The 24,360-nt window shown below is 45.3% G+C and overlaps 1 protein-coding gene across 3 annotated transcripts in view; it reads left to right on the top strand.

Moving 5' to 3' along the window:
- kmt2d (lysine (K)-specific methyltransferase 2D) overlaps positions 1–24,360 on the top strand; it is a 39,818-nt gene that overhangs the window by 10,612 nt on the left and 4,846 nt on the right. For 2 of the 3 annotated variants that reach the window (XM_015377910.1, XM_015377911.1), the window contains exons 15-51: positions 52–156; positions 230–411; positions 692–856; positions 1,050–1,159; positions 1,284–1,325; positions 3,008–3,181; positions 3,279–3,452; positions 4,393–4,515; positions 4,982–5,103; positions 5,198–5,333; positions 5,418–5,504; positions 5,597–5,671; positions 8,276–8,434; positions 9,082–9,151; positions 9,278–9,513; positions 9,624–9,697; positions 10,860–10,910; positions 11,006–12,613; positions 12,705–12,884; positions 13,084–13,226; positions 13,659–15,394; positions 15,471–15,597; positions 15,965–16,046; positions 16,130–16,193; positions 16,276–16,508; positions 16,599–19,397; positions 19,475–19,624; positions 19,703–19,867; positions 19,956–20,103; positions 20,177–20,258; positions 20,339–20,511; positions 20,635–20,759; positions 20,856–20,991; positions 22,142–22,263; positions 22,349–23,705; positions 23,822–23,958; positions 24,052–24,182. In XM_015377910.1, the coding sequence (XP_015233396.1) occupies positions 52–156; positions 230–411; positions 692–856; positions 1,050–1,159; positions 1,284–1,325; positions 3,008–3,181; positions 3,279–3,452; positions 4,393–4,515; positions 4,982–5,103; positions 5,198–5,333; positions 5,418–5,504; positions 5,597–5,671; positions 8,276–8,434; positions 9,082–9,151; positions 9,278–9,513; positions 9,624–9,697; positions 10,860–10,910; positions 11,006–12,613; positions 12,705–12,884; positions 13,084–13,226; positions 13,659–15,394; positions 15,471–15,597; positions 15,965–16,046; positions 16,130–16,193; positions 16,276–16,508; positions 16,599–19,397; positions 19,475–19,624; positions 19,703–19,867; positions 19,956–20,103; positions 20,177–20,258; positions 20,339–20,511; positions 20,635–20,759; positions 20,856–20,991; positions 22,142–22,263; positions 22,349–23,705; positions 23,822–23,958; positions 24,052–24,182 (11,783 nt within the window). The remainder of the gene's footprint in view (positions 1–51; positions 157–229; positions 412–691; positions 857–1,049; positions 1,160–1,283; positions 1,326–3,007; positions 3,182–3,278; positions 3,453–4,392; positions 4,516–4,981; positions 5,104–5,197; positions 5,334–5,417; positions 5,505–5,596; positions 5,672–8,275; positions 8,435–9,081; positions 9,152–9,277; positions 9,514–9,623; positions 9,698–10,859; positions 10,911–11,005; positions 12,614–12,704; positions 12,885–13,083; positions 13,227–13,658; positions 15,395–15,470; positions 15,598–15,964; positions 16,047–16,129; positions 16,194–16,275; positions 16,509–16,598; positions 19,398–19,474; positions 19,625–19,702; positions 19,868–19,955; positions 20,104–20,176; positions 20,259–20,338; positions 20,512–20,634; positions 20,760–20,855; positions 20,992–22,141; positions 22,264–22,348; positions 23,706–23,821; positions 23,959–24,051; positions 24,183–24,360) is intronic. The other variant, XM_015377912.1, reaches the window with a different exon arrangement.

Genomic DNA, 24,360 nt, shown 5'->3' with positions numbered 1-24,360 from the left:
CTCTCACGCTGCACATCTTTATCTTACTCTCTGTGCTCTGGTCTGTTTCAGGACATGTGTGTCGTTTGTGGCAGTTTTGGAAAAGGAATGGAGGGACAGTTGCTAGCTTGCGCTCAGTGTGCGCAGTGTTACCACCCTTTCTGCGTAAACAGCAAAGTAGGCGCTGCTTTTTTTTCACCTCTAATATTTATTTAGCTAAAACAGAGATTGAATCCTATATCTCCTTCAGATCACCAAGACAAAGCTCCGAAAGGGCTGGCGGTGTTTGGAGTGCATCGTGTGTGAGGTGTGTGGAAAAGCCTCGGACCCGTCGCGCCTGCTGCTCTGTGACGACTGCGACGTCAGCTATCATACCTACTGCTTGGACCCTCCGCTGCACACTGTGCCGAAGGGAGGTTGGAAGTGCAAATGGTAAAAAAAAGCAAAGCGACCTGGTGTGCAGTAGCCTTTTTTCAGGCCTGTTTATTTGAACTAGGTCAAATGGAAATGAGAACATGCAAATTTGCATATTATGTAAAACACTGAAACACAGTATCTCAGCTCTGCAGAAGCAGTTCAAAGTCTCCTTTCTCTAGTTATCTAGTGGCAATAACAAAAGAATTCAGCTCTGACTTTTATTTTAACATTTTTCTAATAATCATGCTCTTTAGCTGGACTGATGGAAGAATATCCTTCTCCTTCTTCTGTGCAGGTGTGTTTGCTGTGTCCAGTGTGGTTCCAGCTCTCCAGGTTTCCACTGCGAGTGGCAGAACAACTACACACACTGCGGGCCTTGTGCCAGCCTCGTCACCTGTCCGGTATGCAGAGAAAACTTCATGGAAGAGGAGCTTCTGCTGCAGTGTCAATACTGCGACCGGTGCGTGCTGGGTTTCATGGAGCTACACAGGCAGAGACTAACTTAGGAATTCACAGAGCTGCAGCTAATGACAACAAGCGGGGAATGGATTATTTATGGAGTTCCCTCATCATAAATTATTCTATAACATCTTAGATTTGTTGGCATTTATTAAGAAGCGCGTGTCGCCTTGTTTTCATGTGTGCCTCTGCAGATGGGTCCATGCTGTTTGTGAGAGCCTTTACACAGAGGATGAGGTGGAGCAAGCTTCTGACGAGGGCTTTGCATGCACATCCTGCACGCCATATGTTCCAAAACCTGTGGGTGAGTCGCAGAATGACTCAGCCGACAAACTGAAAGCAAAGTTTATGACTTTAAGATTTTTTTCTCAATGTTCTGATGTCATGATTTACTTTTGCTTTCTTCTTATTCCTCCTGTTGTTTCTAGTAGAGTCGACTATTATGGCTTCTTTAAAGATGAAAGAGCCAGGTCAGTGGGTTTATTACCTACAGGTGCATTCCAATTAATTAGAATAATGAAAGGTGAATTTATCCTAGTAATATAATTCTTTTTTATGTTTTTTTTTTTTTTTTTTTTTGTAGAAACACAGAGTAAATATTTCATTTTTAAATTTTTAGCTTATCTCTTCAAACTATAGTAACCTAAAAGGACACAAGCTATAGAAGTTGCATTATGTTCTAAAAAGTAATCAGGTCCTACATAAGGAGGTTAACCCACAAAAAGACTTTCTAAGGAGGCTGGCTGTGTGCAACAATGTTAATTTAAAATTGATTAGAGGGGAGAAATTGTAGGAAAAAAATGTTCCCAATCAACAGGGATAACTGCTGTCTTTAAATGACTGTAAAGTAACTCTCCAGAGCTACAAGCTTGTCTGCAGCTTAATTTGGTGCAGAGATTTCACTTTTGCAGCACAACTTGGCACATTGTCGAACTGCCAGAAATGACCAGTACCTCCTTTATTGCCGATTGTATCAGTGCGCTTCAGCCTAGGTCAGTTTTTTTAGCACAGAATCTATGGAGTGTTGCTGTGAGGAAGACGAGAGACCGCAGAACCAATGGTGCATAAAGGTGCATTCAAAGCTAGAGCGATTCCAGAAGCATTTGATTTACATGTTATCCTTATGATGAGGTGCGATTAGATGTGCTTTGCTGCGATGGACGCATTTCTATCCATGCGTCGGGTATGATGATTGTGATAAAATACAAGGCCGCTCCTATGATTGATGAGAAATGACGGTCGATGGAGTTAGAAAGTGTGAACCTTTGTGTCCTGCCAATACAACCAATCAGGGTAAAGGAGAGAGGTGGAGACAAACCTTTTTTCAATCAAAATTGGAGAAAGAAAAATGTTAATATAGGATGAAGGAAGACCCTAAAAGATCTCTGGAGGATGTGGTGGATCGAGGGACGACAGTACCATTGTTGGGCTTTCATTAAAGAATAGATCACAGTGACTCGCTCAGTCAAACCCAGGGCTGCATCCATGAGTTTAAACAGACAAGCAGCAGATAGAAGCCGCCCCTGCCTGATGATGCTGGGAAGCAACAGGAGCTGACCATGGGAAATAAAGTTTAACGTTGGACGATTGATGGCACCCAAATTCAGCAACTTTGTTATTCTGGATTAAAGCAACCTGGGCTTCATCAGCCCGACAGACTGATAACCTCCATGATGTGCTGAATTCAAGCAGTAAATTATGCATAAGGAGCCCCCGCTAAATGATGGGTACATGCAACATGCTGTATATGGACCTACCCGCAGTCAGATGGCATTTCTGTTTTTAAATGTTTAGTTTAGCACCGATCCAGAATTCACCCTGGATGCTACACAGCAGCATCCCGCTTATCCCTAAGGGTCGGGTTAGATGCAGACACCAGATCTTGTTGGAATAATTAAAAAAAAAATGTATGATTGTTGTTATTATTAAAAATAATTTGACTCTTCTTGGAACAATAGGTTTCCATTAGCTGTAAAGCCCAGCTAGAAAAGAAGATTTTTTTTGTTTCTAATAAATCTATATATTGTATTTCAATTACTGCAATGAACCTTTCATTATATTCTTATTCATTGAAATGCACCTTACCATCTACTAGTTTCTCATTTTTTTTGCGGTGGGTTCTGCATGACTAATTTGAATTTGTTATTTACAGAACCTCAGTTCTACCGACTGGAGGGAGTGTGGCTGACGGAGTGCGGTATGTCCCTGCTCCGGAGCATCTCCATGTCTCCTTTGCACAAGAGGCGGCAGCGTCGCTCTCGTCTTGGCACCCTGTGCTGCGATGGAGGGCCAGATGGGATGGATATGAGGGAGGTTGAAGGAGATGGTAAGGATGGAAAAGTTTAGCCCAGTGTCACACCATGAAGGTTATTGTACAATCGTCAGCACCAATTTGTTCTTTAAATATTACTTCTAAATATTAGGTTGCGGGGAGCCAATGGATTGTGACTCAAAAATGGAGCCTCCTGGTAGTCCTGACAGAGAAGGTGGAGACAGGGATGCTGGTGCTGAAGGCATGGGGGACTGTGAGGGTCTCAAAGGCGGAGCAGACGAGACAGAGGACAGTAAGAAGAGGAAGCGGAAGCCCTACAGACCAGGTAGAGCTACATTACTCTTATCAGTTACTAGACCTGAAAAAAATATATTTTGTCATGCTACAATGAGAAAACCTTTTTTTTTTTTTTTATATGGAATTATTTGAAATTTAGATGATTGTGAAGGAAAAAATGACACATGGTAGTTATTTTTTGATCGGTAATTTCTGTTTTATAATCTACATTTCAAAAGCTATTGAATTGATTCTGTTTCTCTCTTCTGCATTCATTCTTTACATCCTGCCTTCTTCTACCTTCTTTATTTTGTATTAGCATTACAGTGCTAATATGACGCTTTTAACTCCTGACTTCAGCCAGTTTTAGCTTTACAGTTTTTTTTTTTTTTTTTTTACATATTCAGGATCATGTAGCCCTAATTTCCCCATTGGTCTGGCCTCTGTCCATGTGGAAGAAAAGCATCCCCTTGCACCATGATGCTGCCACTACCTTGTTTCAGCAGAGCTACAGAGTTGGTGTTCTGCCTCAATGTAGATCTGAGCTGAGCAGAACATTTGGTCTTTTTACGGTTTTCTCTTTGAAACTCTTCTCCTACCTGAGTACCCCCACCTGTCTGTTTAGTTCGTCTATCAGAAGCAAAAGTATAAAATACATCGGCAAGATAAAATGTGACAAAAGTTAAGAGTCTAGGTCCTTCTGACTTTTTTGCAAGTCCTTTTTCACAATAACAGAACGATTGTTGCCAAAATTCAAACTGCTCATTAACTGCAACTCTCCGTTCCTTTCTGGTTTATGGCAAACCCACTTTAAGCGCAACATTGCCACCTAAAGGGCTGGAGTGAGAAAGTCAGTCTTACTCTTGTTAAATGTAATGTGACCAAAGCTGGGTGCTTCTGATATTTAACAATTGCATTATGTTAAATTGCAACCGTATTGCAAATACAATTTTATTGCCCAGCCCTCATCTTTTATATATTTCTTTTAGGGATTGGGGGCTTCATGGTGCGGCAAAGGAAATGTCACACACGTTTAAAGAAGGAGTTCTTTGCCCAGCTGGCTGGAGAGACGACATTAGATGGACAGCCTATCGAGCGAACTATTGAAGAAGGTTGGACTCAACAGATTGCCCATACTTTTATTTTGCATATCATTGAAGGCTTTAATGTTCAGTAGAGTTATGACACGTTAAAAAAGGATGTTGTAGACAAAAATGTTTTGATGATTGTTTTGAAATCAAAATGTTCTTTGTGTAAGAAGAATGCAAAATCTTTGTCACCCTACTATATTTGAACAGTAATATTTGATTTTATTATCAATTTATTAAAAAAAAGCTAACAAATCATATTAGTGTTATGAAAAACTGAAATAAAGGCATGGGTCTTAATTTACTTGAATTACTGAGTGCCGGGCACTGAATTGATTCTAAAATTCAAAACTTATCCTTTAAAATAAATGATCTGTGCATGAACTCTACTTTTTTCCAAATGCTAGCATCCTTTTAGGACATCTAGTGCTGGCTGGCTCTTAGCATTTGATGTAAACAGGGTTAAAGTGAGTGCTGTATATGTATGTAGGACCTCACCCGGACACCGACAACATCATGGATCCCAGACCAGCGGAAGGGGAAGAACAGGCCAAGAAACGGCGGAGCAGAAAAAAGAGCAAATTGGAGGACATGTTTCCAGCTTATCTCCAGGTTTACAGACTCACTGTTGCTCCTTTATTAAAAAATCAGAACTCTTAATTATCAATCGATCTAACGTTCATGTGTGATATCCACTGATTTGCAGGAGGCCTTCTTTGGGAAGACACTAATAGACTTGAGTAAGAAAGCTGTGATGGTGGCTCCAGGCCAGAGGCCAGGTGCATGCCTTGTCCAGCCTATGTTGCAAAAACCAGCAGGAGTGAAAATCTCGAACCCAGAGGGTAGGAACACTTAATACTAGCAATCTTCAGTGTATTACTGGGTGTGTGGAAGGTTCCCGCTGATGTCTGTGCTTCTCTCTCCAGCTGAAGCCAAGGATCGGATGCTGGATGGAAATTTTCCTCTCAAGCGGGAGGCGGGTGAAGCACCCCAGGCTCAGGGAGACAATACAGGTAAAACTGTCTGGATGTTGAGGCAACCACACGTATATATCACTATCGTTTTAAAGCTCTTCATTATACTTACAAATATTTCACACCTTTAGGGACTGCCGCTCCCTCCTCATTGGTGAAGGACCAGCCTACTCATCCCCATGACTCTGAGCCAGAAAAAAGTGAAGGTAATTACCTTAGTTTGAATTAATTAATGTGTTTCTGGACTTTAATTTACTCTGCCTGTTAATTCAGGAGTGATTTTTATTGCCAAGTGCAAAGCAGGAGCCCAGTGGTGTTAAGAGGAATTGGAATTCTGACTTTATGATGACCTCAAGCAAAATGCCACGGTCACACAGTATTATGATTATGGCTTTATTTCTGAAATAAAATAAAGAAAAAAATGAAGTGCTTGCTAAATTGTTGGTTGATCTTCAGCATAATATACAGTTTATGGTATATACTTTTAAATATTTGTTTATTTCAATAGGAGGGTGTCTGTATTTGTATTGTATTATTGTCTACTTTCTGTAGATCAGTTTGTGACCCTCCCATGTCTGTGAAAGATGTTCTTACTTATAATCATAGTTAACTTTAATTCAGTGGAAGTTGTTTTTAAACCCCTTTAAATGGTTACACTCACAGAGAGCCAGCAGAATAAGTACAGCTACAAATGATTTGGGTACTTTCCCCTTTCACTTATGGGTGTGACCAGCACAAACATCAGGCTGTCTTCCTCAGTAACATGGTGCTATTTGTTTCACTAATGCTTGGTGCTAAAGGCAGCCAGTTCATGACATGAAGAACTTTACCTTTAGGTTGGCAAATAGGGCTGGGTGATGCTGCTGCAGATGCTCTATCAAATTAGCTGTGTTGCTTCCTCTTGCTGCCGCTGTGGGGTGGCCTTGTTCCTCATCCTTTGGGATATCTTCTCACAGTAGCTTAAGTATTTCAATATGGCTGACTTTAAAGTTTACATGTGTCACGTCCTCTCTGAAAGATGGGGGGAAAGTTTGGCTGCTCCCCTACTTCCTCTACAGAGTGTGGGTGGGGGTGCAGCTGCTTACAACCTGAGAACTTCCTCTGTTGAGATTTATATATATATATATATATAAAAAAAATACTCATACAACAGGAACAATAAAACTTCTGCAGGTTTAGAACAATGACTTGTTCATACCCTGTTACAGCTGTAAATCTCTAACCGACCCATGGCTAGACTCCACCAAAGGTTAAACAATTTCTCCAATGCCGGTTCTTTTTGTTCACTTGCTTTTTCATTGACCAGAGGAGTGTCAACCCTGGTCACTCTTCTAATCACTGATTTTTGCTGAGTTTAGTTTTGGCAGTCTGAAAGTGTACTGTCAGAGGAAGTAACATTTAGAGAAACAAAGGAGCATTAAGCAGACAGAATTAAAAGGTTACTTTACCAATTTGTCACAGATGACACTAAACAGGTCTATTCATTTTAATTTATTACAGTCTAAGTAAATGCTTAGAAAGCTTTCTTCATGAATCTCCATTCAAAAGTTCCCTGTTAATGAATAAGGACTTAAAACGGAAGTTACGTATGTAACTAGGGTTCTATGAATCCCGGATGACCGCCAGAGGGCGGTGCTGAAAGCACTGAATGTTCCCTTTGGACATGCGCAGTTCGAGTAATTGTACCAACAGAGTCACACCTGTGACCCCGGATGACCACTCAGAAGCTACATAGCCTGGTGTCATTCTTGGCCTCTGTTCCTACAGTCTTCTTGCAAAAGCAAGGATTCGGAGTGACAGAGAAACTCTGGCGGTCATCTGAGATCCATAGAACCCTAGTTGCATATGTAACTTTCATTCTATTTAATCCCTATTGACCGCCAGAGGACGGTGCTGAAAGCACTGAATGACTAAAGTCAACGATGTCACAAGGAATCCTGAGTTCATACCTCACTGAGAGGGCCCAGCAGAACCTTGTAAAAGGACCTGACCCAGTGGATGAGAAGATTTGAGCCCTCCTGGGGGCATGACTGGGCTAACTGAGCCACCCTCACTGCAATGGGGCCTAAAACTCATGCAGGGGTAAGGTTCTAACGTCCAAGGCAGGTAGGGCACAGGTCGTGGCCATTCTCTGCCTGCACAGCAGCCATCCATGTAAAAGGTCGACAGTGCCCAATTAACAAACAAAAAATGGGCTAAAATCGGGAGAGGGGGCGCGAACGCAGCCGTCACCAATTATAGCAGAGCAGTGAAAGAGGTTGCAAGCAGAGGGAGGCTGATACTGGTAGAGGGGATGAAAATCCCACCGTCACCAGGTATAAAAATCAATAAACTAAAAAGGCTAACAACGTTAGCTGTATCCAAACTTCGGTAATTCAAGTTGGGAGTAGGAAAAAAAAAACGCTGCTGTCACCAATTACAACAGAGCAGACTAATGAAAAAGTTTTCAAAAGATGGGTTGATATTGGGAGAAGGGGCGAAAAGCGCAGCCGTCACCAATTAAAGAAAGCCACGACTCCAGTCAGTAAGAGACAGGGGCATCACACATCAGGCTATGTAGCTTCTGAGTGGTCATCTGGCGTCACGTGTGTTGGTATAATTACGCGAACATTCAGTGTTTTCTGCACCGCGCTCTGGCGGTCAGTAGGGATGAAATACAACCTTCCCTGATATTTAATTTTACATTGGTAAGTAAAGTACAATGTGTCCCAGAATACATTAGAGAAGCTTATATATTTATATACTTAACAAAATGAAAGGTTTTAATGTTGAAAACCTAATGTTTTTTGTGCATTTTCTTTGGTTGACAGGTCTTCCACAAGGAGTGGAGAATCAGGACTCTGAACAGTTCTTCAGGAAGGTTCTGGGAGTCTCAGACGGTTCCTCTTTAGGAGGGATGAAGCCCATCTTAGAGGGTGCTAAGGGAGAACCTAATCGCGGTGCTGTAGCACAGAGAGCTCTTCCCTCAGGTGGGTAAAATGGCCGCCCATAGATTAGAGCAGAAACTCACCAGGGTTCCTGCACTGCACTGAAATGTTTGGTTGTAAAAATGTTTGGTTTATGCTTAAGGACATATCTGAGAGACAAAAAAATACGAGTAACAGTCAATTTGTAAAGCTAATAAATCAAAGAACTACAAGTTAAGTACTAATGTTAACAAAACAAAGGGGCCTTATTTTACCTCTTATATCAGCTTTAGATCCGATAGATCTGGTTTAGGCATGACGTAAATCATAAACTATTAGAAAATCAAAAATATTAGAAAGTAAGCAGAAGGTTATCAGACATTGACAAACTGGGAAAATATTCTGTACAGATTTGAGAAAAATGTGTTAAATTTTTAAGTGCATTCAAAACCAGCATAATAATGGGGCTTGGTGTGTTTCCCAAAATGTTTGATCAGGAGCAAAACTCTGTATTCATTTCTGATTTTAAGAACAAAAGAATAATAAAACCAACCTCATAAAAGCGCTGCTTTATTTCTGTTCTCAAACTGATGACTGCTTGAAAAACCAGGATGTTATTGTTGGGGTTTTTTGTCAACATTATAGCTGTTATTTCTTTAATGTAATGTCTAAGTTAGTGATTAAGACTTAAAAGGTGGTTTCTCTTGAAGGGCCCCTTCCCTCTGCTGAAATGATGGAAGCTTTTCCTGGCCTCTCTCAGTCTCCCTTCTTTGACATGAGGTATGACCAACACTAATTTATCTATTATTCATAAACAGCAATTTATCAAAAGTTTATTTATGTGTGTTTAACTCATTAAATGTCATTACGTTGACCCATAAGTTGATTTTTCTTTGTCAATTGCAGAGAGAGAGGACTGTTCAGTCCAGAAGGGGGTGAGGAGAGCCCGTGGGCCACACCCTCCACCCCTGTGACACCGTCCTCCCCACCCACTCCCACAGAAGCAGAAGGTGACGGGCTGTCCTACAACCAGCGCAGCCTCCAGCGCTGGGAGAAAGACGAGGAGCTGGGAGAGAACTCAACCATTTCACCAGTTCTTTATGCCAACACCAATTTCCCTTCGCTTAAACAGGACTACCCAGGTTAGCAAAAAGAGAAATGCTTCAGATAGGCCCCTTTTTACCTCCCCATCTCAAAGTGAGACTTTGTTCCTTTTTGTGGTGCAGCTGCTAAATGTTTTGTGTTTTTTCAGACTGGGCAAGTCGCTGTAAACAGATTATGAAGATCTGGAGGAAGGTTTCTGCTGCTGACAAGGTTCCATACTTGGTGAGTTCACTGTGGTGTAAAGTGGGCTGAATTTATTCGAAAAAAAATAATACATTGCCTTTATCTATTGGCTTATTTGTGCTGATGGGTACAAACCAGTAAAAAGAGATTTTTTTTTTTTTAAGGACACTGGTCCTTGGTTTAATGATGAATAGAAAATAATGCTAAATGTTTTACGTCTAGAATAAAAAAGTGACTTTTTATTTAGCTCCTCATTCAGAATGGGACATGAAAAAAGCACAAGCTGGTTATAATTATTACATTTCCGTTTAATGTAGGAAGGGACCAGTTTTCTTTTTTTTGCTCCCAATCATAGATTTCCTCTCCGTCAGCTGTGAGATATTGGTCTCAAAGATTAATTATTTTCTGCATGATATATCCCACCTCTGTATTCACTGAAACAGCCACTTTTAAACCATACTGCAATAAAAGAACAGCTTATATGCAAATCCTTCATGCCAGTAATGTAGTCTGTTTGGGCTCACTCTAGATGTGTTCTTGGCGTGGCTTAGATCCTGAACCAGACATTGATGAGGATATTCTGATGGAGAAAAGAGTCTGTCTCAAATATGAACAATATCTTCCAGAATATGTACTGGGGTAGAATATTATTTAGATAATTGTGCAGCCCGTAGTTTCTGGTAAAGTCCATGACAATACTAGGTCATTAGAAACAACCAAAAGATTTAGTTCTTTAATCAAAGATAAACACAATTACTTATGCAAATTGTTTATAACTTTGTGGGAGAAAGTTTAAATCTTTTCATTGGATCAAAAATCATCACAAGTACCAACATGTTTCACTGCAGGTGTAGTAAACAGCCCCTGCCTGCATGTCATTAGATCATTTTGCAGTATTGTTTATGATGCTCTTGTTCACATCTGAGTCACCTTAAGCATTTTAGGAGTTGTTTGTGATCATCTGTTGTTGGGACCAACTGGCTAAATATATTAACATGTTAATAGAGCTCATAGCAAACAATCCTTCCAAATATATGATGATATATTGATGGTATTTTGCACCTGTTGAATTATGAAGTCAGAATAGTGGAGGAAAATCCTTTTTAGCTTTTTTTTTCTCGCTACACACTAAGAATGAATGTGATTATTACTGTTTTAGTCTATTTGTGAAAATGACTGGAGTACTTGTATCCTATTGTAGCAAAAGGCCAAAGACAACCGAGCAGCTCAGAGGATTAACAAGGCACAGAAGGTGAGGAACATCTCTTTTATCCCTTTTTATGAAGATGAGGTGTGTATGCGTTCTTTAACCTTGTGTTGGTGCCGTTTCCTCTTTTTGTCTTATAGCAGGCAGAGAGTCAGGTGTGTCGGCCTGTCAAGACTGAGGCGGTGCATCCTAAAAGCGAGCGACCGACTCTCCACCTCCAGATCCCTCCCCCCTCAGGCTCAGCGTCCGTTTCTTCCCATCCAAGCTCTGCAGACAGCCCCTTTTCTTTTCCTCCTGACTCGGGTTCATCCTCTGTATTTTTCTCGGACGGCGCACTGAAGACCCCGCTATCAGCCGAGAGCCGGACTGATCCTCTGTCCAAACTTCCTTCTCAGTCACCCCTTCCTCACTCGCATACAAGCACACCCTTTGCTCACAGCGTGACCAGCCCTTTACAGGCCTCTTCCTCAGGTTACCCCACTTCCGGCCCACAGGGTCCTCCTCAGGGACGGCCAGACAGCCTCAGCCTTTTTGACATGCAACCAGGAACTCCTGGAACCCCTAGACGGGCTCAACACGTTGACCCTTACTTCAGATCGCAGCTGCTACAGCAGCAGCAGCAACAACAACAGCAACAACAACAGGGTCATCCTCTACATTCACATCAGGGACCTCAGGAGGCCTTAGGACCTTCTGGAAGTCCCCATTCCAGAGGTCCTGGCCTCGGAGATTCACCGTGTTTCTCCCCACTCCACAATTCTCAGCATGGGGACCCTTTCAGAGCCCAGCAAGGGATGGGACGGCCAGATTTTGGTTCATCCTCATCACCGTCTGCTGTGGCTTCCTCACCTGTGAATACAGGACAGCACAGGGCTGACATCAGTGCACCTTCTCCACGTCCCTCTGCAGGAAGACTGGAGCTTTCCTCTGGGTCTCCATCTGGGATGCTGGAGGCTGGGGATGGTTTATTCAAGGCACCAATGACACCTCGAATGCATCAGGGAGAGAGCGGGCCACCTCATCCTGGAGCTTCCCCTAACCACCCGTCTGAGAGCTACCGCCAGTCTCCCTCCCACAGTTTCTCTGATCCTCATTCTCACCCACAGATTCCTCCCAGACCACAGTTAGGTGACAACTGTGGACCTCAGAGACATGCTGTTGCACAGCAGGAGCAGGGTCACAGAGTTCCCTCTAGTCCCCAGTCCCAGGGTAGCGCCCAGTCTCCCCACACTCCAGGGGGCATGTCCTCCGATCCTTACGCTGCCCAGTCTCCAGCGACTCCTCGTTTCCAGTCCCCTGATCCTTCTTCCAGGCCACCTTCACGACCTCAGTCCAGAGACCCCTTTGCTGCTATCCACAAACCTCCTCGCCCTCCCTCTCATTCCTCAGATGGAACTGGAAATTATAAAACATCCCCCCATCCCAGCCAAACCCCTCCAGGCCCCACTAACAGTGGTTCTGCAGTGGATCCCCTCTGTGGTAAACCCCCCTTTAGCCGCAGTCCCAGCACTGGATCTTACCAGGGTCAGGTGGTAGCAGGTCAGCCTCAACAGCCACAGGCTCAGTTGGGTCAAGGGGCAGACAACCAGGGTCCCAGGGTGCCTCCTCCTTCTGAATCCCAAGAGCTGTCTTCTGAGCTCCCTCATCCACCGGCTGCACAAAGCACACAAGAAATGCCCGACATCTCCGCAGCACAGGAAGCTTCACTAGTTGGTCTTAGCCCATCTGAACTGGAGAAATTCAAACAGGTATCTAGATGACCTTAAGCTCAGACGTTGCACTTCTTTTGTTCTATTGTTAACCATTGCTGCTGGTCTCCTTTTTACTTTGCTTTAACAGCGACAAAAACTAAGGGACTTCATCATGAGGCAGCAGAGGCAGAAGAATACAATCAAACAAGAGAAGGAGGCCGCCGCTGCTGCAGCTGCTGCTGGAAACGCATCCCCAGGCTGGTCTGCGGGGGAAATGGGAGCTTTTCAACAGGACAAGACCCTCAGAGCCCCGCCCCCTTATCCACAGGTACACCTGCAGCAGTGAGGCTGGATACTATCAGACGGTTACTATGTTAAATGCTGGGATAAAAACGGGAACTGATTGCTTTCGTTTGAAAAAAAAAGTGTTATGACATGAAACGTTGGCCTATTAAAAAGTAAAAATTGATGGTACAAATGAATAAAAGAAGAACATGTTGGGTTGATTTAACTGCTGCTTTGTTTAGGACCGTGTTGCTGCTGCTGCTCCCACTGAAGCTCAGGGTTCTGTGGCTGGGAAGATGCCTGTGGTCGGAGGAGGCATGGAAGATAAGCTTATTCGCCCACCGCCTACAGGGACAGCTACTGTTATGGATACAAGTGGAATAAGGCAAGCACTGTTAGAAAGTAGAGTACTCTGCAATGTTAGTGGTATTGAGTATACATTTGTGAGAAGTTGAAAAGTAACCTTTCAAATGGTGAGTATTGATCTGACAGGTGGGCTGAAGAGAGCTGTGAATGTTAATATTAAATTAGTTGAAACAAACATTCCTGTTACACAAAGTGCTGCTTTTTATATTTTTATTGTATAGATGAGAATTTTTAAAAACCATAACTTGTTTTTTTTTTCTTATTTTTTATTTGCTCTTAATTTTTATCTCTCATCTAAAAAGGCAAAACAGCAATCAGCCCCTTATCCATATTCATAAAGAAACTGTCAATTAGCTGATTAATTTCAGTCCCACATTTTACCGTTTCAGATCTTTTTATAACTTTTTTTTTTCATTTCCCCTAAATTGAGTTGTTGTTGTTTTTCTCTCAGGCTCCCAGGGCCCATCAGACCTCATGGTATGTTTGGCCGTCCACCGTTCCCTCCTCAGTGGCAACCTCAAGGTCCAGGTCCGAGAAGATTACCTCAGCCGGGCCTTGAAGCGATGGGCATTAGACAGAACCTTAACCCTGGAGTTAACATGCAAGGCGTGGAAAGCCCCCACACCATGATGCCAGGACATGGAGGGGAAAACATGCAAGCGATGGGCCAAGGGCCCCCACCCCAGTTCATTGAACTGAGGCACAACTCTCAAAGGGCGACCCTACGGTCACCGTTTATGCCTAGAGGACCGCAGCCGAGACCACGTCTTTTTGTTCAACAGCCAGTTATGGCTGGATCCTACTTCCAGCAGCATCCCATAGCTCAACCTGGAGGTATTCAAGCAGAGGGAGGTGGCACCTCACAGCTGGGGCTCCCGCAGGGCATGGCAGTACCGGGTTTAATGCCCACACAGTCTGCTGGACCAGTGTCCCAACAGCCCCGCTTACAGCCTCAAGCACCTTCCAACCCGAATGTACAAAATGCTGAGCAGCATCGAGCTGCTCATCAAGGATTGGTGACGGAGCCCCAGGCAGCAGGTGTCGGGACCTGTGAGGAACTGCCAGAGCCTGACCTGGAGGGTCTAGGTGATGCTTCTGGGGATGGTGGTGTGGATGATGAAAACGATCTGGCTCTTGACTTGGATCCAGATAAAGGAGACGACGACTTGGGTAACCTGGACAACCTGGAGACCAACGATCCACATCTGGACGACTTGTTAAACGGGGATGAGTTTGACCTCCTGGCTTACACCGACCCTGAACTGGACCAGGGTGATCCCAAAGACGTCTTCTCAGACCAACTGCGGCTAGTAGAAGCAGAAAGCGAGACTCCATCTGGTGCTGGATCTGCTCACTGTAAAGTTGAAAATAAAGATGAGTCGGGACAGAAGTCTTCGGCGACGGTTTCTCAGAAGGATTCTGCTCCCTCACTTCCAGCTGCTGCAGAAAATGCCGATCCCTCCAAAGTCAAAGCAGAGGACAAAGTTCTGACCCCTCAGCTGCAGTCGGGACAATCCGTGGTCAAAGATGAAATGAGAGAGGCTGTGTCGATGCTTTTAGGGGGGGGCACATCAACCGTCAAGGTGGAGCAAAAAGAAAACCAACTCAGTTCCCTACAGATCAGCAGACTTCAGTTCTCCCTGTCTGGCCAGGGAGATCCTTTCTCTCCAGGCGCCCCACATGGAGACATGGGTGATGACCCACTGGGGCTTCCTGACGTAGGGGGACAGGACTCACCTGCGGTAGATTTGGCAAAAGTAGAGAGCCGTTTAGAAGGCGAATTGCCTCTTCTCATACAGGATCTACTGGAGCATGAAAAGAAGGAGCAACAGAAACAGCAGCAGTTGAGTTCCCTTCAACAGGGAGGCATCCCTCCTCATTTCCCTGGTCTCCCCAGTCAACATCCTAACCCCCAGGGACCTGACCAGCTGATTCTGCAACATCACCCACGTCCTCCGGTCCAGGGCATGATGGGACAGTCGGGGATGGTGCCACGGGCTCCACACATGATGCAGCAACAGCAGAGGATGATGGGACCAGGCATGGTGCCTCAGCCTCACATGGCAATGGCTCAGCAGCAAGCCCTGATGAGGGCAGGGCAGCCGGGGATCCACCCGGGCCTCGCTCATCAACCACAGCCGGTTGTTAAACAATCACCGATGGCAAACAATTTCTTTCCAGATAAAGGTAAGCAGATGGCAGGTTATTGATTGCGCTTTGTGGATCCTTGTGTTTTTGTTGATCATGAAATCTGTCGTTGCAGATTTGGATAAATTTGCTCCTGATGACATCATTGATCCTATTGCCAAAGCAAAGATGGTGGCTCTGAAGGGGATTAAAAGAGTGTTGGCACAAGATCCGACAATGGTTGCTCCTCCTGGGATCAACAGGTACTTCTGTTAAATAAACGTTTTTATGAAATGTCACTTAATACATGGAAGCTGCTCCAACTTTAGTGGATTTAAATTTCTTTTTGATTAACAGTTCTTCTTCATCACTTTTCTGAGTCTGATTTTAAAATGCTTTTGTTGTTGTATGCTGAGGATCTGGAACCATCCATTGGAAGTTATTGCTGAGGGACACTAAAATACCTCTCAATGATTTTATTTTAAATATGTCTTATTTTCTATTATTTTATGTATTATTTATTATTAGTTATGTATTATTTTTTATGTATTATTTTCTGAAGACACCTGTGGTCAGAGGTAGCAGTGATGTACACAGCCGGTCAACCTTATTTTTTTTATTTTATTTTAGGCAACAGGTTTCTCTGCTTGCCCAGCGGTTGGTCTCGGTACCTGGCGCAGATCCTGCTCAGGTTGCACCTGGACCACCCAAGGTACGTGTTTTTCCAGAGATGTATATTTAAACTTAATCCACCTGCATCCAGATCCTTATTAATGATTTTTTTTTTCTTCTCAGGAAGGAGAAGCAAATCCTGCTCAATCAAGACCTAATCCTCCACAATTTGCGCAAGGAATCATTAGTATGTTTTCCCTGTAAAAATGTGTTTTTATGAATTTTGAAGTTATCTTGAGGATGAATTGCCATTTCCTTGTATCTAACAGATGATGCAGACCAGCACCAGTATGAGGAGTGGCTTCTACATACCCAGCAACTTCTCCAGATGCAGCTAAAGATTTTGGAGGAACAGATCGGAGTTCATCGAAAGTCCCGCAAAGCCCTTTGCGCTAAGCAACGCACGGCGAAGAAAGCCGGCAGGGAGTTCGCAGAGGCTGATGCTGAGAAACTGAAGCTGGTCACTGAAGAGCAAAGCAAAATCCAGAAGCAGTTGGACCAGGTTTGCAGAATTATTAAACCTTTAGATTTCACATCAGACATCTAGACTGTTGGGAGTGTGTATAAATATGTCATAAATAATCTGTTGTAGGTACGCAAGCAGCAGAAGGAGCACACCAACCTTATTGCTGAGTACAGAAGCAAACAGCAGCAACATCAGCAGCAGGGCTCGGGTCTTCTTAACCCAGGCCATCCCACACAAGGGGGCGCCATGTTTCCAAAGATCCCTGGGCAGATGATGATTGGCCAGCAGGGGGCAACAGTAATGGGACAGCGCCCTGGCATGATGCCCCTACGGATGCCCCAAGGGCAGCCCTTTATGGGGCAGCAGCAGCAGCAGCTTCCACCTGGTCCAAGGGTTCCGGGTCCTTCTGGTGCCCCAGCTGGATTTTTCCCCCAGGGCCCCCCAGTCCAAAGCGCAGACCCCAGGCTTATTCAAGAAAGGCAGCTTCAGCACAGAATGCAGATGGCAAAGCTCCAGCAGCAACAGCAAGCCATGATGTGTCAGCAGCCGATGCCGCACGCAAATCAACAGCCCGCTTTGATCCCTCAGTCACAGCAAGGCCTGATGGGAGGTCAGCGTATGGCTCAGCATCAAGCAGGAAGTCAACAGGGAATAATGGCCACTCAGGCTAATCAACAGAACATGGTGCAAGTCCCACAAGGAATGGTTGGAGGTCAGTTGGCAGCTCCACCACAGCAGAACCTGGTAACGGGTCAGCCTATGAACCAGCCTCAGGGCATGATGGCGGCTCAGCCGGGATTAATGGCGAATCAGGCATCACAGCAGCCAAGGCCTCCGCTGATGATCGGCCAGCAGGGCGTGGTCGGATCCCCCGGTCACCCTGGTCTCCGGGGACCTACGGCTCAGATGACCCAGCAGCAGCAAACCATTGTGGCCCAGCGTATGCTTGCATCTCCTCAGCAGATGGCACAGATGAGGCAAGCGACACCAATGATCAATCAGCCCAGCCAAGACCAGGGGGCGCTTTCTCAGCCGTCCACCCCGCAGATGGGCTCCTCGCCTTCAGCAGGAAGTAACACACCTCAGCCGCAGGGATCTACTGACAGCCAAAATGCAGGAGTCAAAGACGGTGGAATCTTAAGCCCCGAATCCAGAACTCCACCACAGCAGAGTGGATCTTCTACTCCTAATCAGAGCTCACAGCTTAATAATCCCTTGGACCAGGGGCGGCAGCAGCAGCAGATTTACTTAACTCAGCATCACCATTTGAATTCTCAGGCTGTCCACGAACAACAACCTGGGACTGTAAATCAGCCGACCAGTGTCGCCCAGCAGCAGCATCCAGTGGGTCTTCAGAGACAAGGCTCCCTTAGTGCTGATAAACCCAGTTTGATGCCTGTTAAAGAGGAGGGCAAATCTGTTGAGTTTCTTCAACAGCAGCAACAGGTCATTCAAAACACCCCACAGAAATCACAGGAACCCAGCATGCAGCAAATGATGGGTCAGAACAATCCGGGGCAGGCTCAGCCCGCTGCAGGGGCTCTGAATCCACAACAGCAAGCCCTCATGGCCCAGCAGCAGAAGCAGCAAGCCATGATGGGCATGATGAGAGCCCAACATCAAGGAATGATGGCACAGAGGCCCGGTGTTCCACCTGGACAGATCCGCACCCCCATTAACATCCAAGCCATTATCGCCCAGAATCCTCAGCTCCGCAATCTACCCCAAAATCAGCAGATCCAACACATTCATGCTATGATCGCGCAGAGGCAGCTCCATCAGGGGCAGCTGTTGAGGATGTCCGTAGGCCAGGGTCAGCAAGGTCAAATGAGGGCCCAGGGGCCACAGGTTGGGCAGCAAATGATGGGGATGGAAGGCCATCAGATGCCTTATGGCGGCAAAGCAGGCGCCCTAGCCAATCAGCAACAACCAGGCATGTTTGGCCAGCAACCTGCGATTGCCTCTCAGGTGCAGCAAGGGATGATGATCCCTGCTCAGCAGCAGCCGCCACAAACAGGAGAAATGATGCAGCAGCAACAGCAGCATATGATGAGAGGACATTTACAGATGCCACGTTCCCCGATGGAGCAGAACCGTATGCTGAGGCCAAACTCTCCACGCCAGCCCCTCGTCAGCTCCCCTGGAGATCCACAGCGGCATGTCTTCAATCAGCCCCTGCGCCCGCCCACTCCCAATCAGACCCAACAGCAGGCATTAATGGCAGCTGCAGCAGGAAGAGTCCCAGGCTCCCCATCGCATGCATATTCTCCCAGAGGTCCCTTTGGGATGAGCCCAGCCCACCCAGGCTCGCCCTACTCCTCCCATGCCTCTTCTCCTTCTGTGGTTGATAACAGAGCGGGCAGAGGCAGCCCTTTCAGCCAAGTCAAGTCATCTCCGCTCAGGTCACCTGGAGCCAGGAGTCCGCTTGATTGTCCTGGATTGAAAGTAGAGACTCAGACATCGAGCAGTGAACCAACACAGACAACTCCGGTGACTCCTAATGGGCCTCAGAAATGCATGAACGTTCAGCAAGAGTTGAAGCAAGTTACAGAAACATGCACGCAACCAGGGGAGCAGTGCCGGATCCCAATACAAAACATTAAACAGGAACCGAGGGAGGTTCAGTGTGACGGATCCTCAGAGGCGAATCCAGGAGCTATAAAGAGAGAAACATCAGGTGAAACGGTAACGTCCGGGAACAACACAGGCTTTATTAATGCTGGTAACATGCCAAGAGATCTTGAGGGCCAAGGCCCGAGGTCTGAGACCGGACAGCAGCTGTTGCAGAAGCTGCTGAAAACCAAGAACCTTCAGCTTAATGCTCAGAGGCCCTCTGAAGGCATTCACAACGAGATCAACGGTCACATCAATGACAAACTGGCAATGCTGGAGCAGAAGCTCCAGGGGACGCCACGGAATATGGAGGTATTACTGAGTTTTTTTCAACTTGTTTTATTTTTTAATTCAAAGGGAGAAAAATAAACTAATGTCGAACTTCACAGGATTTGCAGTCCATCACTAAAAGGCCTCCTGTACAGAAGCCAAAGCGCATCAATAAGCCACCTGGAGACAGGGGGCCCAACTCACGGAAGAAGAACAAAAAGGAGGAAGTTGGCAAAAGCACAGAGACCCTAATAAAACAACTCAAACAGGTAAACTTTTCGTCAAATGTATTTCCTAAATAATTCAATCTAATATATGGAAAAGCTAAGTGGACTTTTCATTTCCAGGGTTTATCTTTGCTTCCATTGATGGAGCCCTCGATCAGCGCCAGCTTGGATCTCTTTGCTCCCTTTGGAAGTAGTCCAGCCAATGGAAAGGACCAGCTGAAAGGATCGTTTGGAAATGCAGTGCTTGACAATATCCCAGACTACTATTCTCAGCTACTTACTAAGGTATAACAGAGCTACACAGCATGTTCATGTGGTGACAATTACAGAGTGAAGAAGGAAGCCTTGAAGCTAACTGTCTGTATGCCTACAGAGTAACCTCAGCAATCCCCCAACACCCCCTTCCTCGCTACCACCCACTCCACCTCCATCGGTGCAGCACAAGCTGCTGAATGGCGTGACTCCTGGCGACGAGCTCCCTGAGAACCAGAAGGACTCCGAAGCAGCAGAACAGCCATTGGGTAAGAGTTTGTTCACATCATAGCAAGGTGGTCATGATGCTGGATTCTAAACGTGTAACAATATCATCCTCAGATTCTGTAGCCCAGGACGTGAAGAGTGTAGACATCCTTGCCGCCCTGCCCACGCCACCACATAATCAGAACGAGGATATCAGGTATGATTATTCATTAGCTTTGAGCTCTACTTCAGCCCGAACAAGAAGAGCTGATGAAGTGGAGTTTATCTTCCTGGCAGGATGGAAAGTGATGATGAAGATACTCCAGAAACCATCATCCCTGCATCATCACCCGAGAGTAACCTAGGAGACGTAAATCCTCGTTTTCCTCACTTGCTGGAGCCCAAGGAGGAGGAGACGGAGAGGGCAATATCCCCCATCATACCCCTCATACCTCGCACCGCCATTCCAGGTATTCTGCCCTCAGATTAACAGAATTTATTCACGAGGGCTCGAGTAAGCTTCTCTGTTACAGGCTTTTTTTTTTCTTTTTTTTTTTTTTTTTTAAATAATTGTATTCTCGTTAACTTTGCAGCATTCCCGGAAAACAAACCATTCGAGGCGTCTGATGGGAAGACTGTTTGCATGCCCAACCACTGGGACAAGACCAAAAGCAATGAGGTGTCTGTTACCTTGACGATGTCTTCTGCTGCAGCCAAGGTAACAATACACCTGAACAAATAAAGATTTATTCTTATTAGATTTATTCCAACTAATTTAATTAAATTGAAACGTGTGACTTTTTTATATTTTCAGAAGCTAAATCATGTAATGATGGCGATGGCTCAGCTGCTGCACATTAAAATGCCAGGAACCTACGAGGTCACGTACTCTCCCCAAAACCCTGAGCTGCCTGGAGTGGACGGGCCTGAGAAAGGACCTGGTCACTCAGGTGAGAACTGTTTTAATTTATGTCTTTGTTTCCAGGTTTAAACATGCTTGACAATGACATTGAAAATAAAAGCATAGTTTCAAACAGAGCCGCATCATTTATTGAATCACAGATAACATTTGGCACAGCTCTGATTAAGTACATCATTATATTGAAAATCTGCTTGCCAGTAATAAATCTGACCAGTTGGATTATCTTTTAGTGCCTTTATGAAAGGGATCTAGTATTGAAGATGCTAGAAACAGAGATAAAGATAAGAGTGATGAAAATGTGGATTAAACCATGGATTAAAATCCATTTGACCATCTTCATAACCAGAATAACAAACAATTTACAATCAGTTTGGAAAATTCTCTTTATATTTGGAAACATTTAAAGAAATTACTTTACACAGGAGGACTTGAATGAACATATTCTGTTTATGTAAATATACACAAATAAATCTTGGTTTAGAAACTTTAAACAAGATGGTGCTTTTATGGTGCAAAATAAGTCTTGCAACCATCTTCCCATTCACAAGTCCCGTCCTTTCCTCATTTTCCAAAAGAAATAGAGGGTATTCCTGCTAAGTCCCGCACAGCCATGTTTTTTTTGTGTCTGCCTTCCGACACTGGTTGAAGCGCTGATCTTTAAACATCACTGCATTTCATTGGTCCCAATAATTTCTGTATCAAGGTAAAACATATCTGCTGGCTCCTGGCAAGATGTATTTTGGGAGTTTGTGAATTCAAAAGTCTCGCAACAATGGATTTTGCTTGCAAGGCAAAGTAATGAGGGCATTTGCTAAAACTTAGGTAGGTTGTGAACAGACAGCCTCCAGTTGCATCTTAAGAACTGGTTTAATCTGAGACTAAAATGCTCAGTAAAATGCTAAATGAGCTTCAAGTTAAAGACTTTCTGGGACTTGGAGGCAAACTTTTAGATTGATAATTGTTAGTGGAGCAGTCTGATGTTCTTTTTATCAGTTTACATTCAGATGGATAGATTGATTCAATTAAACATGGAGCTGGCTGATTTATAGACGCTCTGACACAACTTATAATGGTAGATTGCAGTTCTCATACTCTAGATCTTTAGTTCTCCACATTTAATCGTTTTGGTTTATGAGGTGAATATTTGGCGTTAATGTTGAAGTGGTCCTGTTTTCCAGGGGCGCTTTGCACAAAGGATGGCACCTCCCTCAGTCAGGAAGATTGGCTGAGGCAGTTTGATGTTTCTCTCCCTGGCTGCACCCTGAAGAAACAAGTGGACATTTTGTCCCTTATTAAGCAGGTTTGCCAACATTGTTCTCTTCTAACCTTTCCGCTGGATATTATTTTTCCAAAAACATGGTTTAATCCTTGCGTTTTTCTTGTAGGAATTCCAAGAGACGGAGGACAAACCTCCACAGCACTGTTATACAACCAATGTCAGTGATCTGGACGTACGCCATCTCCCTGTTATACCAGTGGAGGAATCCCCACCTCCTTCACCATCTCCTCCTCAGCCTCCTCCAGCTTTGCCAGTCCCTACTAATGAGGCTGAATCCCCTAAAAAATCTGCATCTCCAACTCCTCCTTCCAGCAGTCCTGTGGATGTTCCTACCAAGACAGAGTCTGATCAGGATGTAGGTTCAACGCCCGATGTTCCACAATCAGCTAATGTTGCAGAAGCTGAAGTTCCTGCTTCGGTGTTGAATAGTGAACCAACCTCAGAGCCGTCTGATCCCATGGAGTCGGCTGAAGTTCACAAAAGTCCTGCTGTCAAGGAGGAGGAGAACTGTGTGATGGAGTCTAAAGATTCTCCCAGCCTCATAGGTTCTTCTCCTAAAGCTATGAAGCAACGCAGGCCTCTCTCTCCCGATGAGGAGGTGGCGCACTCCAAAGTAAAAAAATGGAAGGGCATTCGCTGGAAGCGTCTTCAGATTGTCATCACTATACGAAAGGGCGGCTCCAAGAAGGAGACCAGCCGGGAGGTGTCGGAGCTGATGGACCGCCTGCGCATCACCCTTCGCCCTGAAAAGCTGCCTCGGGACAAACGCAAATGCTGCTTCTGCCATGAGGAAGGCGACGGCGCCACAGATGGGCCTGGGCGGTTGCTCAACATAGATGTAGACCTGTGGGTGCACCTCAACTGTGCCCTGTGGTCCACGGAGGTGTATGAGACCCAGGGGGGCGCCCTGATCAACGTGGAGGTAGCCCTGCGTCGTGGGCTGCGGACTCTTTGTGCGTACTGCCAGAAGACTGGTGCCACCAACAGCTGCAACAGACTGCGTTGCCCTAACGTCTACCATTTTGCCTGCGCCATCAGAGCGCGCTGCATGTTCTTCAAGGACAAGACCATGCTGTGCACCCAGCACAAGCTGAAGGGCCCCAGTGAGGACGAACTCAGCACCTTTGCCGTTCTGCGGCGTGTTTACATCGAGAGAGACGAGGTGAAGCAGATCGCCAGCATACTTCAGCGAAGCGACCGCATCCACCTGTTTCGTGTTGGTGGGCTTATCTTCCACGCGATTGGCCAGCTGCTGCCCTCACAAATGGCAAACTTCCACTCCCCCACCGCCATCTTTCCCGTCGGGTATGAGGCCACGCGCATCTACTGGAGCACTCGTGTGCCTAACAAGCGATGCCGCTACCGCTGTCGCATCAGCGAGGACGACGGCCGGCCGCTGTTTGAGGTGCGGGTTCTGGAGCACGGCTTGGAGGATTTGCACTATCGTGACACTACTGCAGAGGGTAAGGACCATATTCTTCTAGTGTTATACCAAAGTATTCATACCCCCTCGGATTTTTCATCACATTTTATCATGTAACAACCTTTAAGAAAAACATCCCCTTGCCTCTTTCTGCAGGAATCTGGGAACGCATCGTCCAGCAGGTCGCTAAACTCCGAGATGATTCGTCCATGTTGAAGCTGTTCACCGAACATGTGAAGGGGGAGGAGATGTACGGACTCACTGTCCACGCCGTCATGCGAATCACTGAGTCGGTAAGGATCTGCTCCATGGGGTGACAGCCACTGGCAGGCAACCATGTTTCAGTGAGCCGATCATCACTAAGAGCTGCTTTGTTCATGTTTTAGCTGCCTGGAGTTGAAAGCTGCCAGAACTACCAGTTCCGATACGGCCGGCACCCTCTAATGGAGCTCCCACTCATGATAAATCCCACAGGCTGCGCTCGCTCTGAGCCCAAAGTTTCCACACAGTGCAAAAGGTAAAAGTTTCGCAAGCTGCCCTTTTATTACAGATCTGAGTCAGATATGAGGCTTCAGCTACATTTCTTACCAGCGTCACTGGTTTAAATGTACTTATGAATGTATGTACGATTAAGTTGGTCCTTCAGTCGGTGCTGCAGAACATTTGTGATTTAAGATGAACTTCAGCTATGTGAA

Source organism: Cyprinodon variegatus, unplaced genomic scaffold (assembly GCF_000732505.1).
Source record: "Cyprinodon variegatus isolate N-32 unplaced genomic scaffold, C_variegatus-1.0 Scaffold161, whole genome shotgun sequence".
NCBI classification, from domain to species: domain Eukaryota; kingdom Metazoa; phylum Chordata; class Actinopteri; order Cyprinodontiformes; family Cyprinodontidae; genus Cyprinodon; species Cyprinodon variegatus.
Note: the sequence above shows the minus strand (reverse complement) of the source record. Positions and strands in the feature narration are given on the sequence as shown.